General features: G+C 27.3%; 1 protein-coding gene across 7 annotated transcripts; it reads left to right on the top strand.

The window, feature by feature from the left end:
* The first annotated feature begins 3587 nt into the window (after window positions 1-3587).
* Window positions 3588-11945, top strand: LOC123271450 (protein glass-like). Of its 7 annotated transcripts, none has more exons than XM_044737783.1 (12): window positions 3588-3770; window positions 4667-4989; window positions 5068-5246; window positions 5416-5618; window positions 6368-6589; window positions 6744-7069; window positions 7136-7490; window positions 8559-8834; window positions 8906-9229; window positions 10144-10311; window positions 10588-10778; window positions 10883-11945. In XM_044737783.1, the coding sequence occupies exons 6-11, from the start codon at window positions 7006-7008 to the stop codon at window positions 10751-10753; spliced, it is 1353 nt and encodes a 450-aa protein (XP_044593718.1). In that variant the 5' UTR covers window positions 3588-3770; window positions 4667-4989; window positions 5068-5246; window positions 5416-5618; window positions 6368-6589; window positions 6744-7005; the 3' UTR covers window positions 10754-10778; window positions 10883-11945. The 7 variants fall into 7 exon arrangements, with proteins under 7 accessions (XP_044593718.1, XP_044593714.1, XP_044593717.1 ...); XM_044737779.1 differs by having other exon boundaries at window positions 5336-5618; XM_044737782.1 differs by having other exon boundaries at window positions 5333-5618.
* Window positions 11946-13409: the final 1464 nt, after the last annotated feature.

Raw genomic sequence — 13409 nt, 5'->3', positions numbered from 1 at the left:
AATAATCTTTTCTTCATTAGTCTTGTATTTTTATTTTTTGTAATGTTAACAAACTATGTGACAATTTTTATAATAATTAAATTATTTTAAAAAAATTTTAAAAGAAGAAATAAAAATTATTTTTTCTCTATATTATTAAGAGAATAATAAGGATATTCATATGATGAAATCGGTTTTTTTAGTGAAATTTAGTGTCATTGCAAAGGTCTCAATTTGAATTTGTGCCTTTTCAAGGTTTTATATCATTCTCACCGATAGTAAATTTATTATGATAAGTATTTAGGCTCTATCTCTAGAAACATAAGAAATTACCTTGTATCTTATGAAATATTGACATTTTTAAAGATATAAGCTCATCCCGATGTTACACTCATCGAGACCTTTCATTTGAGTACCCACATCAATTTTTCATATATTTCTTATATTTATATATTTCACAAATATCATATATATATAAAATATATATAAATTTCCATGTGGGTACTTAAATGAAAGGTTTCGATGAGTGTAACATCGGGATGAGCTTATATCTTCAAAAATGTCAATAATTAAGAAATTACCTTGTATCTTGTGAACTATTGACATTTTTAAAGATATAAGCTCATCTCAATGTTACACTCAACGAGACCTTTCATTTGAGTACCCACATCAATTTTTCATATATTTTATATATTTATATATATTATATATATAAATATATGAAAAATGCATCTGGGTACTCAAATGGAAGGTCTCAATGAGTGGAACATCAAGATGAGCTTATATCTTTAAAAATATCATAAGTTGACAAAATACAATATAATTTCTTAATTATTGACATTTTTAAAGAAATAAGCTTATCCTGATGTTACACCTTTCATTTGAGTACCCACATCAATTTTTCATATATGTATATATGAAAAATATATTAAAAAGGCATGTGGGTACTCAAATGAAAGCTTTTGACGAGTGTAACATCGGGATGAGCTTATATTTTTAAAAATGTCAATATTTAAAAAAGTACAGTGCAATTTAACAAAAGTAATTATTTAATAAAGCAAAATTTTACTTATTTTTAGTTCACAAGTCACGGCAGTCACATAGTGACTGCAAGGTAGCTAGTTAAAATTAATTTTCCTAAAAAAAAATTCAAATTTTTTAACGTGATAATAAAATTAACAATCTAAAAATTTTTACAATAATTAAATTATTTTAAAAGAAGAAATAAAAAATAAATTTTCCTAAAAATTATCAGCTGACTTAAATATAATTTTTCCAAAATTATAAATTTAAATTAATCATAAAAAAAAATGACTAAGAAGAAAAGATCAAGACAATAATTAAATAAAATAATTAAAAGATATCTTATTACCTCCAAAGAGTTTAAAAATGAAAATTGAAACTAGCATCTGCTTGAAGTAACACTAAAAAAATAATAAATGAAATATAATAAAATAACAGATATATTTTTTTAACCCAAGTAGGATTATTCTGTTGGTTGTCATTTAAAGCTTTAGCTCGTAGTCGCAATGTGTCTTGGTCTCGGTCGTCTTAACAAGAAATACCCGATTAAATTACATGGGGCGCGTGCCAAGCCGGCTCTACTACCAGAGCTCGTGTTGTTCTGAGCCCAAGTCTGGCTACGGATCAGCGAGTCCACCACCGATCAAAAGTATAATATACACAGCGACTCTAATCTTTTCATTAGAATCAATAGCACAAGGATCCTGTACGACGGCGTCACTCGATTAACGTGACAAGATACAATCTGTCATCGAATCCTGGATCCAACTCCCAAAGACGTGATGCTCCGTTATCTATCTCCAAATAGGGATGCCGCAGAATTAATTACGGGGGCTTATCACGTGCTGGATTATCCCAAGAGCAATCACTTAGCTTGATTGTCTTTTACGCAGACAATATCACTGTCAACAACTTTTCCCAGTCAATCATTCAACTATTTTCATTTATTATTTATCTTACATGATCTTCAATCCCAACATCACGCCCACCAGTAGCAATTGTTACAGTTTCATTGTAAAACTGGTCTTTATTCAAAGCCCTTTTAACTCAGGTGCGAGTAAACACAGGTGGCAAGCCACAATTGCAACCCCTATTGCAATCTCGGGTAAATCCTAATGCTTAATAGATAAATTAGATAACTGATTATTTTAAAGTAAACAATTATTTTATTTATTAATTTTTTCTTTGTGAAAATTCATTGTCCCATGATGATTGTTAAATTGTTAAATGATACTAAAGTTAGCCGATGAAAATTAAGTTAGCCGAAATCTAAAAACTTTCAGAAATTTTTTTATTGAAAAATTATTACAAAAAGGAGAAAGTAAAAAATTTCACTTGTAAAAAACTTGAAAAACTATCAGTGCAATTTTTTAGTTTTTATTTAATAAATAAAAAATAATTAAAAAATTTTAAATGTCGGCTAACTTTAGTATTACAGTTAGCCGCCGTTTTTATTTTTTTTTTATAATAATTAAATTAGAACAAAAAAATATTTTTTTTAAATTGCACTTTAGAATTTTTAATAAATGACAATTTTTTTTTCTAGTCATTTTTTAAATAAAAAAAATTTTTTTAATTTTTAAATGTCGACTAACTTAATTTTCATGATTGTTAAATATGACATTAAATTTAGCTGTCACTTGACAATTTTCTTTAATAAATAAATTATGGCAAAAAAAAAAAATTATTTAAAAAATGGACATGTAGAAATTTAAAAAAATTAAAAATGCAATTTTTTTTAAATAATTTTTTGGAACTAATTTTTTTGTAAAGCGAAAATTAAAAAATTGTCAAGTGATAGCTAAATTTAATGTCATTTGTTAAACTGAAGCTGCTATTTTAAAAACACTGAAGTTAACTGACATTAAAAAAATTATTAATGGAAAATTTTTAAAGCATTTATTGTAATTTATTAGATTAAAATTAATTTAGCAGATTTTATATCATTTTAAAAATTATTCTAACAAATTATGGCAAAAAAATTGATATTTAAAAATTAAAGAAAATAAAAAAATTCAATTATTTAAAAACAATTTTTTGAAACGGATTTCTTCATTAAATAAAATTAAAAAATTGACACCTGTCAGCTAACTTCACTATAATAAATTGTACCGAACAGATCCGCCATCTTGTTTTTGATAATTTCACTTAAAAAATTATTTATTTAATTTTATTTAATTACTTACCGATAAAAACCCTAAATAATTTTTTTCTAAATCTAAAACTCGGTAAAATTGTATTTAAATTTATTTTCTTCAATTAATTCTTCAATTACCTCTTGAAATTAATTGATAAAGTTGATGCTGAGTTGACTAAAAAAGTGACATTTTAAACGTCACTTTCAACATAACCTCAAATTTTTAAAATTCAAAAAAATTCTGTAAAATTTCTTCGAGCGTTGAAGCAACGGAACATCTGTAAAAAAAAAATAATTAAAGTATAAAAGAGTGGGCCTTTATGTAAATACCCAGAATCCAATCGAGCGTAAGTGTAAACTTATCCCCGGTGGGAGCTAGCCGTTGCTCAAAGTTACTGAGAACGTTATATACAACAATATATATTATATATTATATATTTAAAAAAAGGGCCCAATGATGCCGCGTCAATGACTCTATACACATATTACTAAAATCGGTCAACTTGATCCTGGTATAGCTCGATGTGGTTGACTTCCTCTTCCTGTCATTCGCAATGTCCTATCGGAACTACAGTCAGGTGTCCAGATGCTTGTTCCTAAACAGATGAAACATGATCTCTTCTGACAAATGGTACGTAATAGCAATAAGTAATACAAACACTTGATTAATTAATTATTCGTACAAATTAAATCAAACATTATAAGACCATACACTTGTGGTTAAAATAATTAATGTTGTCAAAGTTAGCAACCACTTGGTCATTTTTTAATTTTTTTTATCAAATAAATTAGTTCAAAAAAATGTCATTTTTAATTTTTAAAAATTTTGACGTCAATTTTTTTTTCTAATAATTTATTTGTTAAAAAATTATCAAATATCTTCAAAATTAATTTTTATTAATTAATGACATTAAATTTAACTGTCACTTGACAATTTTTTAATTTTTTTAACAAATATATTGTTTTTAAAAAATGTAATTTAAAATTTTTCAAAATTTTGACATCAATTTTTTTTTCTAATAATTTATTTGTTAAAAAATTATCAAATATCTTCTAAATTAATTTTTATTGATTAATTTCATTAAATTTAGCTATCACTTGACAATTTTTAACAAATAAATTGTTTTTAAAAAATGTAATTTTTAATTTTAAAAAATTTTGACTTGTCAATTTTTCTTTCTCATAATTTATTTATTAAAAAATCATCAAATATTTGCTAAATTAATTTTTATTAAATTTAGCTGTCACTTGACAATTTTTTAATTTTTTTAACAAATAAATTGTTTTTAAAAAATGTAATTTTTAATTTAAAAAAATTTTAACGTCAATTTTTTTTTCTAATAATTTATTCATTAAAAAATTATGAAATATCTGTTAAATTAATTAATGACATTAAATTTAGCTGTCATTTGACAATTTAAAAATTTTTTTAACAAATAAATTGTTTTTAAAAAATGTAATTCTTAATTTTTTTTAATTTTGACATCAATTTTTTTTGTCATAATTTATTTGTTAAAATAATTCCAGGTGTCACTATCCCAATTTATACCGAAAAATAAATTTTGGTACACGTGATGGCACAATTATCACGACATTAACTTTGCCTGGCGAAAGTAATCCTCGGGAAGGCATTACGAGCGAATGATCCTGATGTTTTCGTTTGAACGACGAGGCAGGACCACCATGCTCGCCGGGTGTCGTAACAATATATCCCTATGGATCTATCTCCCTGGGATCGTTGTGGAAGATCGATTATTATATCCTCCTGAAGGAACCTGGACGCGTGTGCTGGTACACCAGCTTCTCGGCATCCCCAACTGTCCCGCTAAACCTGACAAAGACACAACTAGGTAAGAAGTATCCCCAGTATCCTCAGTATAATATATAAAAAAAAGTATCAAAGTGTCACTTGGATATTTGTGTTAAAGACAAAGAAAGAAGAAGCGTCATTGGAGAAGCGGGTGCGACTTAGGACGTTGTAGTGGGGTTGTCACTGGACGATAGGTAGTCAAGTTTGACTTGTCAGTCAGTCAAGGGGTGCGAATGAGCACTACTCTTCAGCTTGGAAGAAATAATGGGAGGTTTTCATTCTAGTGATGTGCCAAAAGTTAGAGATTTAAATTCATATCCAGTTTATTTATTTATTGTTAACTAGATTTTATTTTAATATTTTATTTATTGTTTATTTGTTAGTAGAGCTGTGATAAAATGTGGCTTACAAAAACGTTAGTTATACCCGAGGATACAAGGAAGAAATGTTGAAATTTAAATTCCAGAGTGCACGTGGAAAACGCATGGGTTTCCAGCGGATGAAACAACTCGCGGGTTTCCCGCGAAGCCCTTGACACACTGGTACTTTTCCGATAGCTATTTAAAGATCCATGTGCTGATATTTATTGAATTTATGTTCAACAATTTATTGTTGAGTGAAAAAACTCTTATTATTTTGATTTATATTTATATTTTTATTAAAATGTGTGTGAGTATCCATAAAAAGTAGAGTGGTACACAGAAAAAAGTAAACTGTAATATTCACTCGGATTCTCGTTAATTTGTTATAGTTTCAAACAGTAAACTAGTAAACAAGTCACTATAGTAAATATCGACTCTGTCAATTTAAAAAATTACAGTTTTAAACAGTAAAAATTGCCATTTCAATATATAGTCCATATTATGAGGAGAACGGGAACTCAGATGAAAGAGAAGGGGGTCTCACTCTGGGAGAATTTAAAATTTGAAACAGTAAAAATTATACTTTTAAAATATACATTTTACCAGTCCAAGCAATAAGTCAATAATTACAGTTTGATTTTTAGCGTTGCGTTTAAAATTTACCATTTTACTTTGTAAATATTGACGTTGCTTGTATTAAAAATTTACTAACTTTATTTTATACTTTTTACATATCATAAGATCATTTTTTAGGTATGAAATGATAAATATCAAAGTTTGAATTGTTAATTATTATACTTAAACATTTTAGACATTTACATAGCGAATATTACTGTTTGAAATAGTATTTTCTTCTCTATTTAAAGAGTAAATTGTAACGTTTAAATAGTAAATCTTATAAAGTGAATAGTAAAATCACGATTTTACTGTTTGAAATGGTAATTTTCAGCAGTTGATCATTTACTTATTATAAATCGACTGTTATTTATTACAGTTTATTTTTTTTCCGTGTATACAATGAAATTTACAACTAAATTGGGAAAAATAAAATTACAGGTAATTTTAGTGAGATATTCATTGACTGCATCGTAATTTTCAACTTTTAATTAGCGATATCAAATAATACTCGAAAATTAGTGAAGATTTCACTAATAATTTAAGTGCAAGCGCTATTAAATCAGTGAAGATTGAAGTCATTTGTCACTGACAACCGAGTAGAAACAACTGCGTAATTAGTGAATTCTAAAACCACTAGTAGAATTAGTGACAAAGTAACTGGTAATTGATAAAAAAGACTTTTGAATTAGTGAAATTTAAAATTACTAATTGAGCTAGTGAAAAGTCCACTGATTAATCTAGTAAAATCACTAATTTTACAGTGAAAAAATTTTCACTACCTGAATTAATGAAAATTTCACTAATTTTATTATAGAGAGTATGTTGAGAAACAATGTCTGGCTCAATAGCGGCGTTATTTATAAAATAAAAAATCAAAACGCCCGGGACCGGCGGATTGGAGTAAGAGTTAAAGTTGGAGTTGGAGTTGCCGTTGCCAGGACGACGAGGGCTGGACCACTTTATCCAGAGAGGGAGGCTGAATATCTACAATATATATATAGATATATAATATAGAGTTGATACGGGAAGCAAGGGGGTGGTTTCCGGGGTAACAAACGCTCCAGAAATTAGCCGAGATGGAGTTTCTGCAAAACCACCATACAGCCAACAGCTCGGAGCCGAGTTATACCCTCGGCACAGGTGAGTCTATTATTAATAGCTAAGAAATTTCGAGGATCAATGATCAGTAGTGTGTGTGTTCGACAGCTCTGGGACTGTACTCTTCAGGACCGGTCGGGATCGAGGCAAGCATCCCTTGTGGCCCTTGTGGGCCTAGTGGACTTTGTGGAAATTCTCTGGGAGTTCTTGGGAGTGAAGACACTTTGAATGAACACGAGCAGCATGAAGATGCCGCCATTGCTCTAGGTAGTCTCCAGGAGCTGCAGGCCAGCCCTAACGACGACATCAACGAGCAGCATATTCAGAACCAAGGACAGGGCCAAGTTGTCGGGGAATTTGGGGCCAGTTTTTGGGTCGACGACATGGCGGGATTCCCTTTGCCGCCTTTGGATCTAGATCCTTTACCTCCTGGGCTTTTTAGTCCTTGTTCGGCGACTTATAAGTGAGTTTGTGGGAAGAAGTTTTACGATGGTGCACAGAAAAAAAAATTTACTTTAATCAAGTAAATAATTTATAAGAATTTTGATTTCTCGATTTGAAAAAATTTTTTAAACTAAAAAATTTTTCTTGGTTTAATCAAATTTTAATTAATTCGAGAATTTTTCGTCTTGATTCAATAATAAAATTCTTAAAAATTGTTTTCTTGGTTCAAGAATTTTTCTCTTGATTCAAGTTAATTTTTTTTTCAGTGTGGTTTAAAATTTTTTTAATTATTTTAAATTGGTGGTGGATGATTTTTAAATTCAAGATTTAAGTTAAAAATAATTTAAGGAGTTTTAGAAACTTACGCAGAAAACAATTATACAATATCCGCACTGTTTTTTAAATATCATATCGGACTTCGGGACGGAATTTAAAAATTTTTCACAGCTACGTGACTTAAAATAATTAAATAGTTGAAAAATAAATTTTTTATTTTATTTTTATAATTTATATTCAAGTGTTTACACAATAAATTTTATTTGATAATTTTTATGCGGAATTAAAAATTTTTTAATAAATTTTCAAATAAATTTCTAATTTTAAAGGACTTTTTAAATTTAAAACTAAAAAATTGTGCTTCCTGCAAGTGATAATTTTTTTATAGAAGCTAAATAAATAATAATTTGTATAAAAAAAATAATTAATTGAATTTTAAATTCACCATTTTTATATCAATAATTTAAAAAGGTCTTTTTATTTACAAATCACTTTTTTTGCCTTTTAAGTGTTTAAAATTCCTTAAAAAATTATTCTAAGTCTTGTTATTGCACAATTTAAAAATTTACAAGTTAAAATTAATTATTTTAAAGATTTTTATTTTAAAAAATATTTAAAATATTATTATTACATTTGTTACAATGTTTGACATTAGTGACTGCCCTCTATATTTTTTTTACAGGCTAATAGATATATTAAAACTTCTTAATAAAAAAAATTTTTTTTAATAATTTGATTTATTTATTTATTTATAAATAACTAAATAAGTAAATAAATAAATAAAATAATTTTATAAAAATTCAATGCATAGCTGGGGATGCACGAGATCAGATTGCGTACCCAGGCCAGGGAATCCCAACGGCGAGGGTGTAGCTGACGTTCTTCTCTCTCTAAAACACGCTGTTGTGCATCCTGGGAGCCCGACAAGCGGATACTACAGCCCGTCGAATGCAAACCACCACTATTCTCAAGACTATGGCCAAAACTTGGCGCCTCCACCTGTTCCTCCGAGTCACTACGCGACTGGACCTGCAATGTCGGTCAATGTTTCGATGAACATGACGATGAACATGAACATGCATCCTGGGTAAATATCTTCTTTGAAGATTTTATTGTATTGATATTTTATTGATATTTATATTTAATTGCTATTGACAGCTACGAGCAGAATTATGCATCCGCGTGGGGCGTGGAGCCTCTGCTGAGTCCCGCCCCTCAATACAACCCCGTGCCTGAGCCCCAGTCGAGGGTGAATCAAGTCCCGACCAATGGAATCATCGGATCACACACCCCGCATTCTCACCCCCATGCGAGACTGCAACCACCGAACGAGCACGCGCTCTGTGTCGCTTCCGGAGCTGTGTCTAATTCCAGCGATGACAATGGCAGGCCGAATTTATGTAGAATTTGTGGTAAAACTTATGCACGCCCGAGCACTTTGAAGACTCATTTGAGGACTCATTCTGGTGAAAAACCATTTAGGTGATTTTTTTATTTTATTACACTAAATTTATAAATTATATTAATTTATTAGACAATTAAAAAAAATTTTTTTATAAATAAATTAACAAGAAAATTAAGAAAAAAATTTTTAATTGCATAAATTTAAAGATAAAGTATCAGTGCAATTCTTAAAAAATTTTTTTTTTTATTTAAAAATACTCTGCTGGTTTTTTAATGACAAATTAAGCATCAGCTATTAAAAAAATATTTTTAAGTAAATTTAAATTCAATAGTTGCATAAAAAAAATTTATTTAAATTACCAAGTGAATTTTTTTTTCTTTTGTAATTTTTTATAAATTTTTCTTCATAAATAAATTATCAAAAATATTAAAAAACGATTTTTAATTGTATACATTTATAAAAAAAGGGTTTATAAAAAAAAAATTTTTAAGTAAATTTAAATTCAATAATTGCATTAAAAAAAATTTATTTTAATTACCGTCAATTTTTTTTTTTTCTAATTTTTTATAAATTTTTCTTCATAAATAAATTATCAAGAATATTAAAACAAAAAATTTTAATTCTATAAATTAAAAAAAAAGAGCAATTTTTTTAATATATTTTTTTAGTACTTATTTATTCATTAAAAATTGTCTGCTGATTTTTTAATGATAAATTAGCAACTAGTTAATTAAAAAAAAAATTTTTCAGTAAATTTAACCCTTCGTTGGTCGCGCTATGAGCGAATCGCCGCCTAACAACTACTCAACCTATAGAGACTTGCTATAGTGCGAGCGAGAAACTAAAAAAGACGCGACCAACGAAGGATTAAATTCAATAATTACATAAAAAAAATTTATTCAAATTACTAAGTGAATTTTTTGATTTTTTAAAATTATAAAATAATAAAAATGTAATTCCAAAATTTTTAATGAAGTTGATGACATTTTAGATGTCACGCTTGTTCGAAAGCATTCAGCCAAGCAGCAAATTTAACAGCCCATGCAAGAACACACTCTGGAGAGAAACCATTTAGATGTCCAGTGTGTGACAGAAGATTTTCACAAAGTAGCTCAGTTACGACGCACATGAGAACTCATTCTGGAGAACGTCCTTATCGGTGAGTACCTACCATTTATTTACATAAATTTTTAAAGAAGCTACAAGATGGCACTGGATATCATCCCAGATTATACTGCGTGATATCTGGATTATACTCAGTGTAATTTGGATCATACTAGCTATACTATCTGAAATTTTTTTTCACTCAGTATCATCTAGGAAGTTATCCAGTGTCATCTTGTTCTTTCAGTGTATGTAATTTGGAATTTATAATTTCGCTAGAAAATTTTTTTTCATCATCCAATTATTAAATATTGCAATAAAAAAATTTTAGGTGTCGATTTTGTAAGAAAGCCTTCTCGGATAGCTCGACGTTGACGAAGCATCTGAGAATTCATTCGGGAGAGAAGCCGTATCAGTGTAAATTGTGCTTACTACGGTTCAGCCAAAGTGGAAATCTCAATAGGCACATGAGGGTCCACGGTGGCACTCTAACGTGACATACCACAGGCTGGTCGTTATTTGGTAAACTTAATAACAACAATTCTAATAATACTAACAATAATAATAATCCTATTAATAATAATAACAATAATAATAATAATAATAATAATGACATTAACATGCAGTACAGTAGTCGGATCCCCACAGTCATCCGATTAGGATCGAATTTACAACGAAATAAATAAAGAATTCTCGCCAACGAAACGATAAATAAAATAAAATATTGATCTCAATGTTGCATTGTTGCTTCAGCTGCACTAATAACTCAAGAAAAAAGACTCTTGGTTTTATAAAAGTGATCTAGTATAAATTATAAAAATATAAATATAAATACTTATTGTTATAACTAACGACATGCTTATTTATAAAAAAAAAAATTATTAAATTAATAAACTAATTATTAATAAAAAAATAAAATAAAAAAGGGGGGTAATGTAACGCTGGTCGAAGTAGAGGGTCAGAAAAAGGGAACGGTCTCGGGTGCAGAAGCCCGCAACATTCACCACAGCACCGTTGATTATTGTACAAATATTGTATTTATTATAATAGATATTATTAATTATAATTAATATTAATGTTGCGGTTTTCACACCACCTTAATGTCTTGTCTTGTTTATTTATTATTATTATTAATATTATTAATAATATATTTAGTTACTCTTGTCTTCCTCAAATTGTCCACTGGCATTTAAGTTGTATCCCCCGTAGCTTAAATTTATAAACTTAAATTATATCCACCACATTAATCGAGACTGCATGTATATAAATCATGCGTACATACATTATATACATGCATTAATTTAATTAATTAATTAATTAATTAAAGAAGAATAATGAAGACGATAAATAATATACAAGTGATACAAGAAAATAATAGAGTAACTAATTTTAAATACACATGTTGTTTCTTCTTCGTTCAAAACCTAACGCTTTTATTTTAGGAGAAGGAAGGAGGCCTCTTGTGATACTGTTATAATTAAAATTACTTTTTTTTAATACGTGAGGATTTATATAACGTCATTTTTCATTTTTTTTATATTTTACTTTGCCTCACTAATATTGTTTAAATGAAAATCATCAACGCTTCTTTTTTATGTCTCGCTCTTAGTCATTTACACTTCTTGCATTCTCTTACGTTCACTCTTCTCTAATATTTAATAATGATGTATTTTTTAAGCAAACATTTTATTTATTTATTTAATAAATAAATAAATAAATAATGATGTATTTTTAAGCAAACACTTTAAAATAATTTTTTAAAATTATTATTTTATGCAAAATGGTGGGTACTAATTACCAAGACAATTATTATGCCTGTGGGTGTTAATTTATTGCTAAAATAATATTTGTTAATTTTAAAAGAGATTAAATACTGATTGCAGTGTCGGTAATTTATTTTATAAAGAAATTTATTGTGATTTATTATTTTTCTTCTTTATTTATTTCTTTATTAACGATCAAAGCTTCTCAATTTTTAATTAAAATAATTTAAATTATTTTAATAGATAAAATAATTTTTTAGACAAAATTTTTCTAATTTTTAATATTACTGCTAAAATATTAATCCTATAAAAAAATGTTTTAATTTAATTAAAAAAAAAAAATGTCTATTTAAAAAAAAAAAACCAATATTTCTGCTGGAATTTAAAAATTAAAATTCATAATAAAAAATTCAAAATTTTTTTTAATAATTATAAATCTATTTTTTTAAATTAGGGTGAAATTATTGATTTTATAAAAAAATCATAAGACATTTTTTTTATAAAATTAAAATTTTTGTTTAAAAAAATTTTTTATATGACCCATAGTTTAGCCAATAATATCAAAAAATTATTTTTAATTCACGAAAAAAATTTTGGAGCTGTATCAGTAAATAAAAAAGACAATTGATCGCTAAGATTAAAAAAAAAAAAAATAATAATTATATTAAAGTACAACTTTATTTTTAGCACTCACGATTTCTTGCTGCAGGCATCGCTATTATAAATATTAAAATTAATAAAATAAATCTGGAGTGACTTCAGCCGCGATGGTAGTTGGATAAAAAATAACCAAAAAATAATTACAGTAAATAATAATAAAACTAAAAGATATGTCGGTCTCTAAAATAAATTTTATCTTTTTTTTTTATTATCAATAATTATTATTAATTAGTAAATTTATTAATCGAAAAATTTTCTATCATAATGACGTTTATATCGGTGATATATTATAATCATCATCATGTTAATAATATATTTAAGTTGTAATATCGCATTAAATTTACTTAATATAATTACTCATTATAACTATCAATAAAACTTGAATAGCATTCTTACACGCTCATACTCTCACACTTGCTCTTTTTGTTTCTTCTTTTTCCAGCAACTAATTTAAAATTCACGCACATACTTATCAATACAATTTTTTAAAAATAAAAACTAATTCTAATTGGTATAAGTGTCTACCATCGCGGTTACCCACAATATTTTTTTCTACAACAGATGCATTATTTCCGGGAGGAAGTTTTTTTTAGATCGATTTAAAAAAGAGATCTAGATAAATTAAATAGAAACTTCACACTTTTATTACAAAAAGAACAAGATCACACTGGATATAATCCCAGATTATAATGAGTGAAAAAAAATTTTTAGATAGCAGCTAGTATAATCC

Source organism: Cotesia glomerata, linkage group LG9 (genome assembly GCF_020080835.1).
Source record: "Cotesia glomerata isolate CgM1 linkage group LG9, MPM_Cglom_v2.3, whole genome shotgun sequence".
In the NCBI taxonomy this organism is placed as follows: Eukaryota; Metazoa; Arthropoda; class Insecta; order Hymenoptera; family Braconidae; genus Cotesia; species Cotesia glomerata.
This window is presented reverse-complemented; position numbering and strand designations above follow the sequence as displayed.

Coding starts and splice junctions, on each gene's coding strand:
- LOC123271450 (XM_044737783.1), top strand. CDS start 7,006: ATGGAGTTTCTGCAAAACCACCATACAGCCAACAGCTCGGAGCCGAGT. Junction 8,835..8,905: donor AACATGAACATGCATCCTGG/GTAAATATCTTC, acceptor TGCTATTGACAG/CTACGAGCAGAATTATGCAT. Junction 9,230..10,143: donor TCTGGTGAAAAACCATTTAG/GTGATTTTTTTA, acceptor ATGACATTTTAG/ATGTCACGCTTGTTCGAAAG.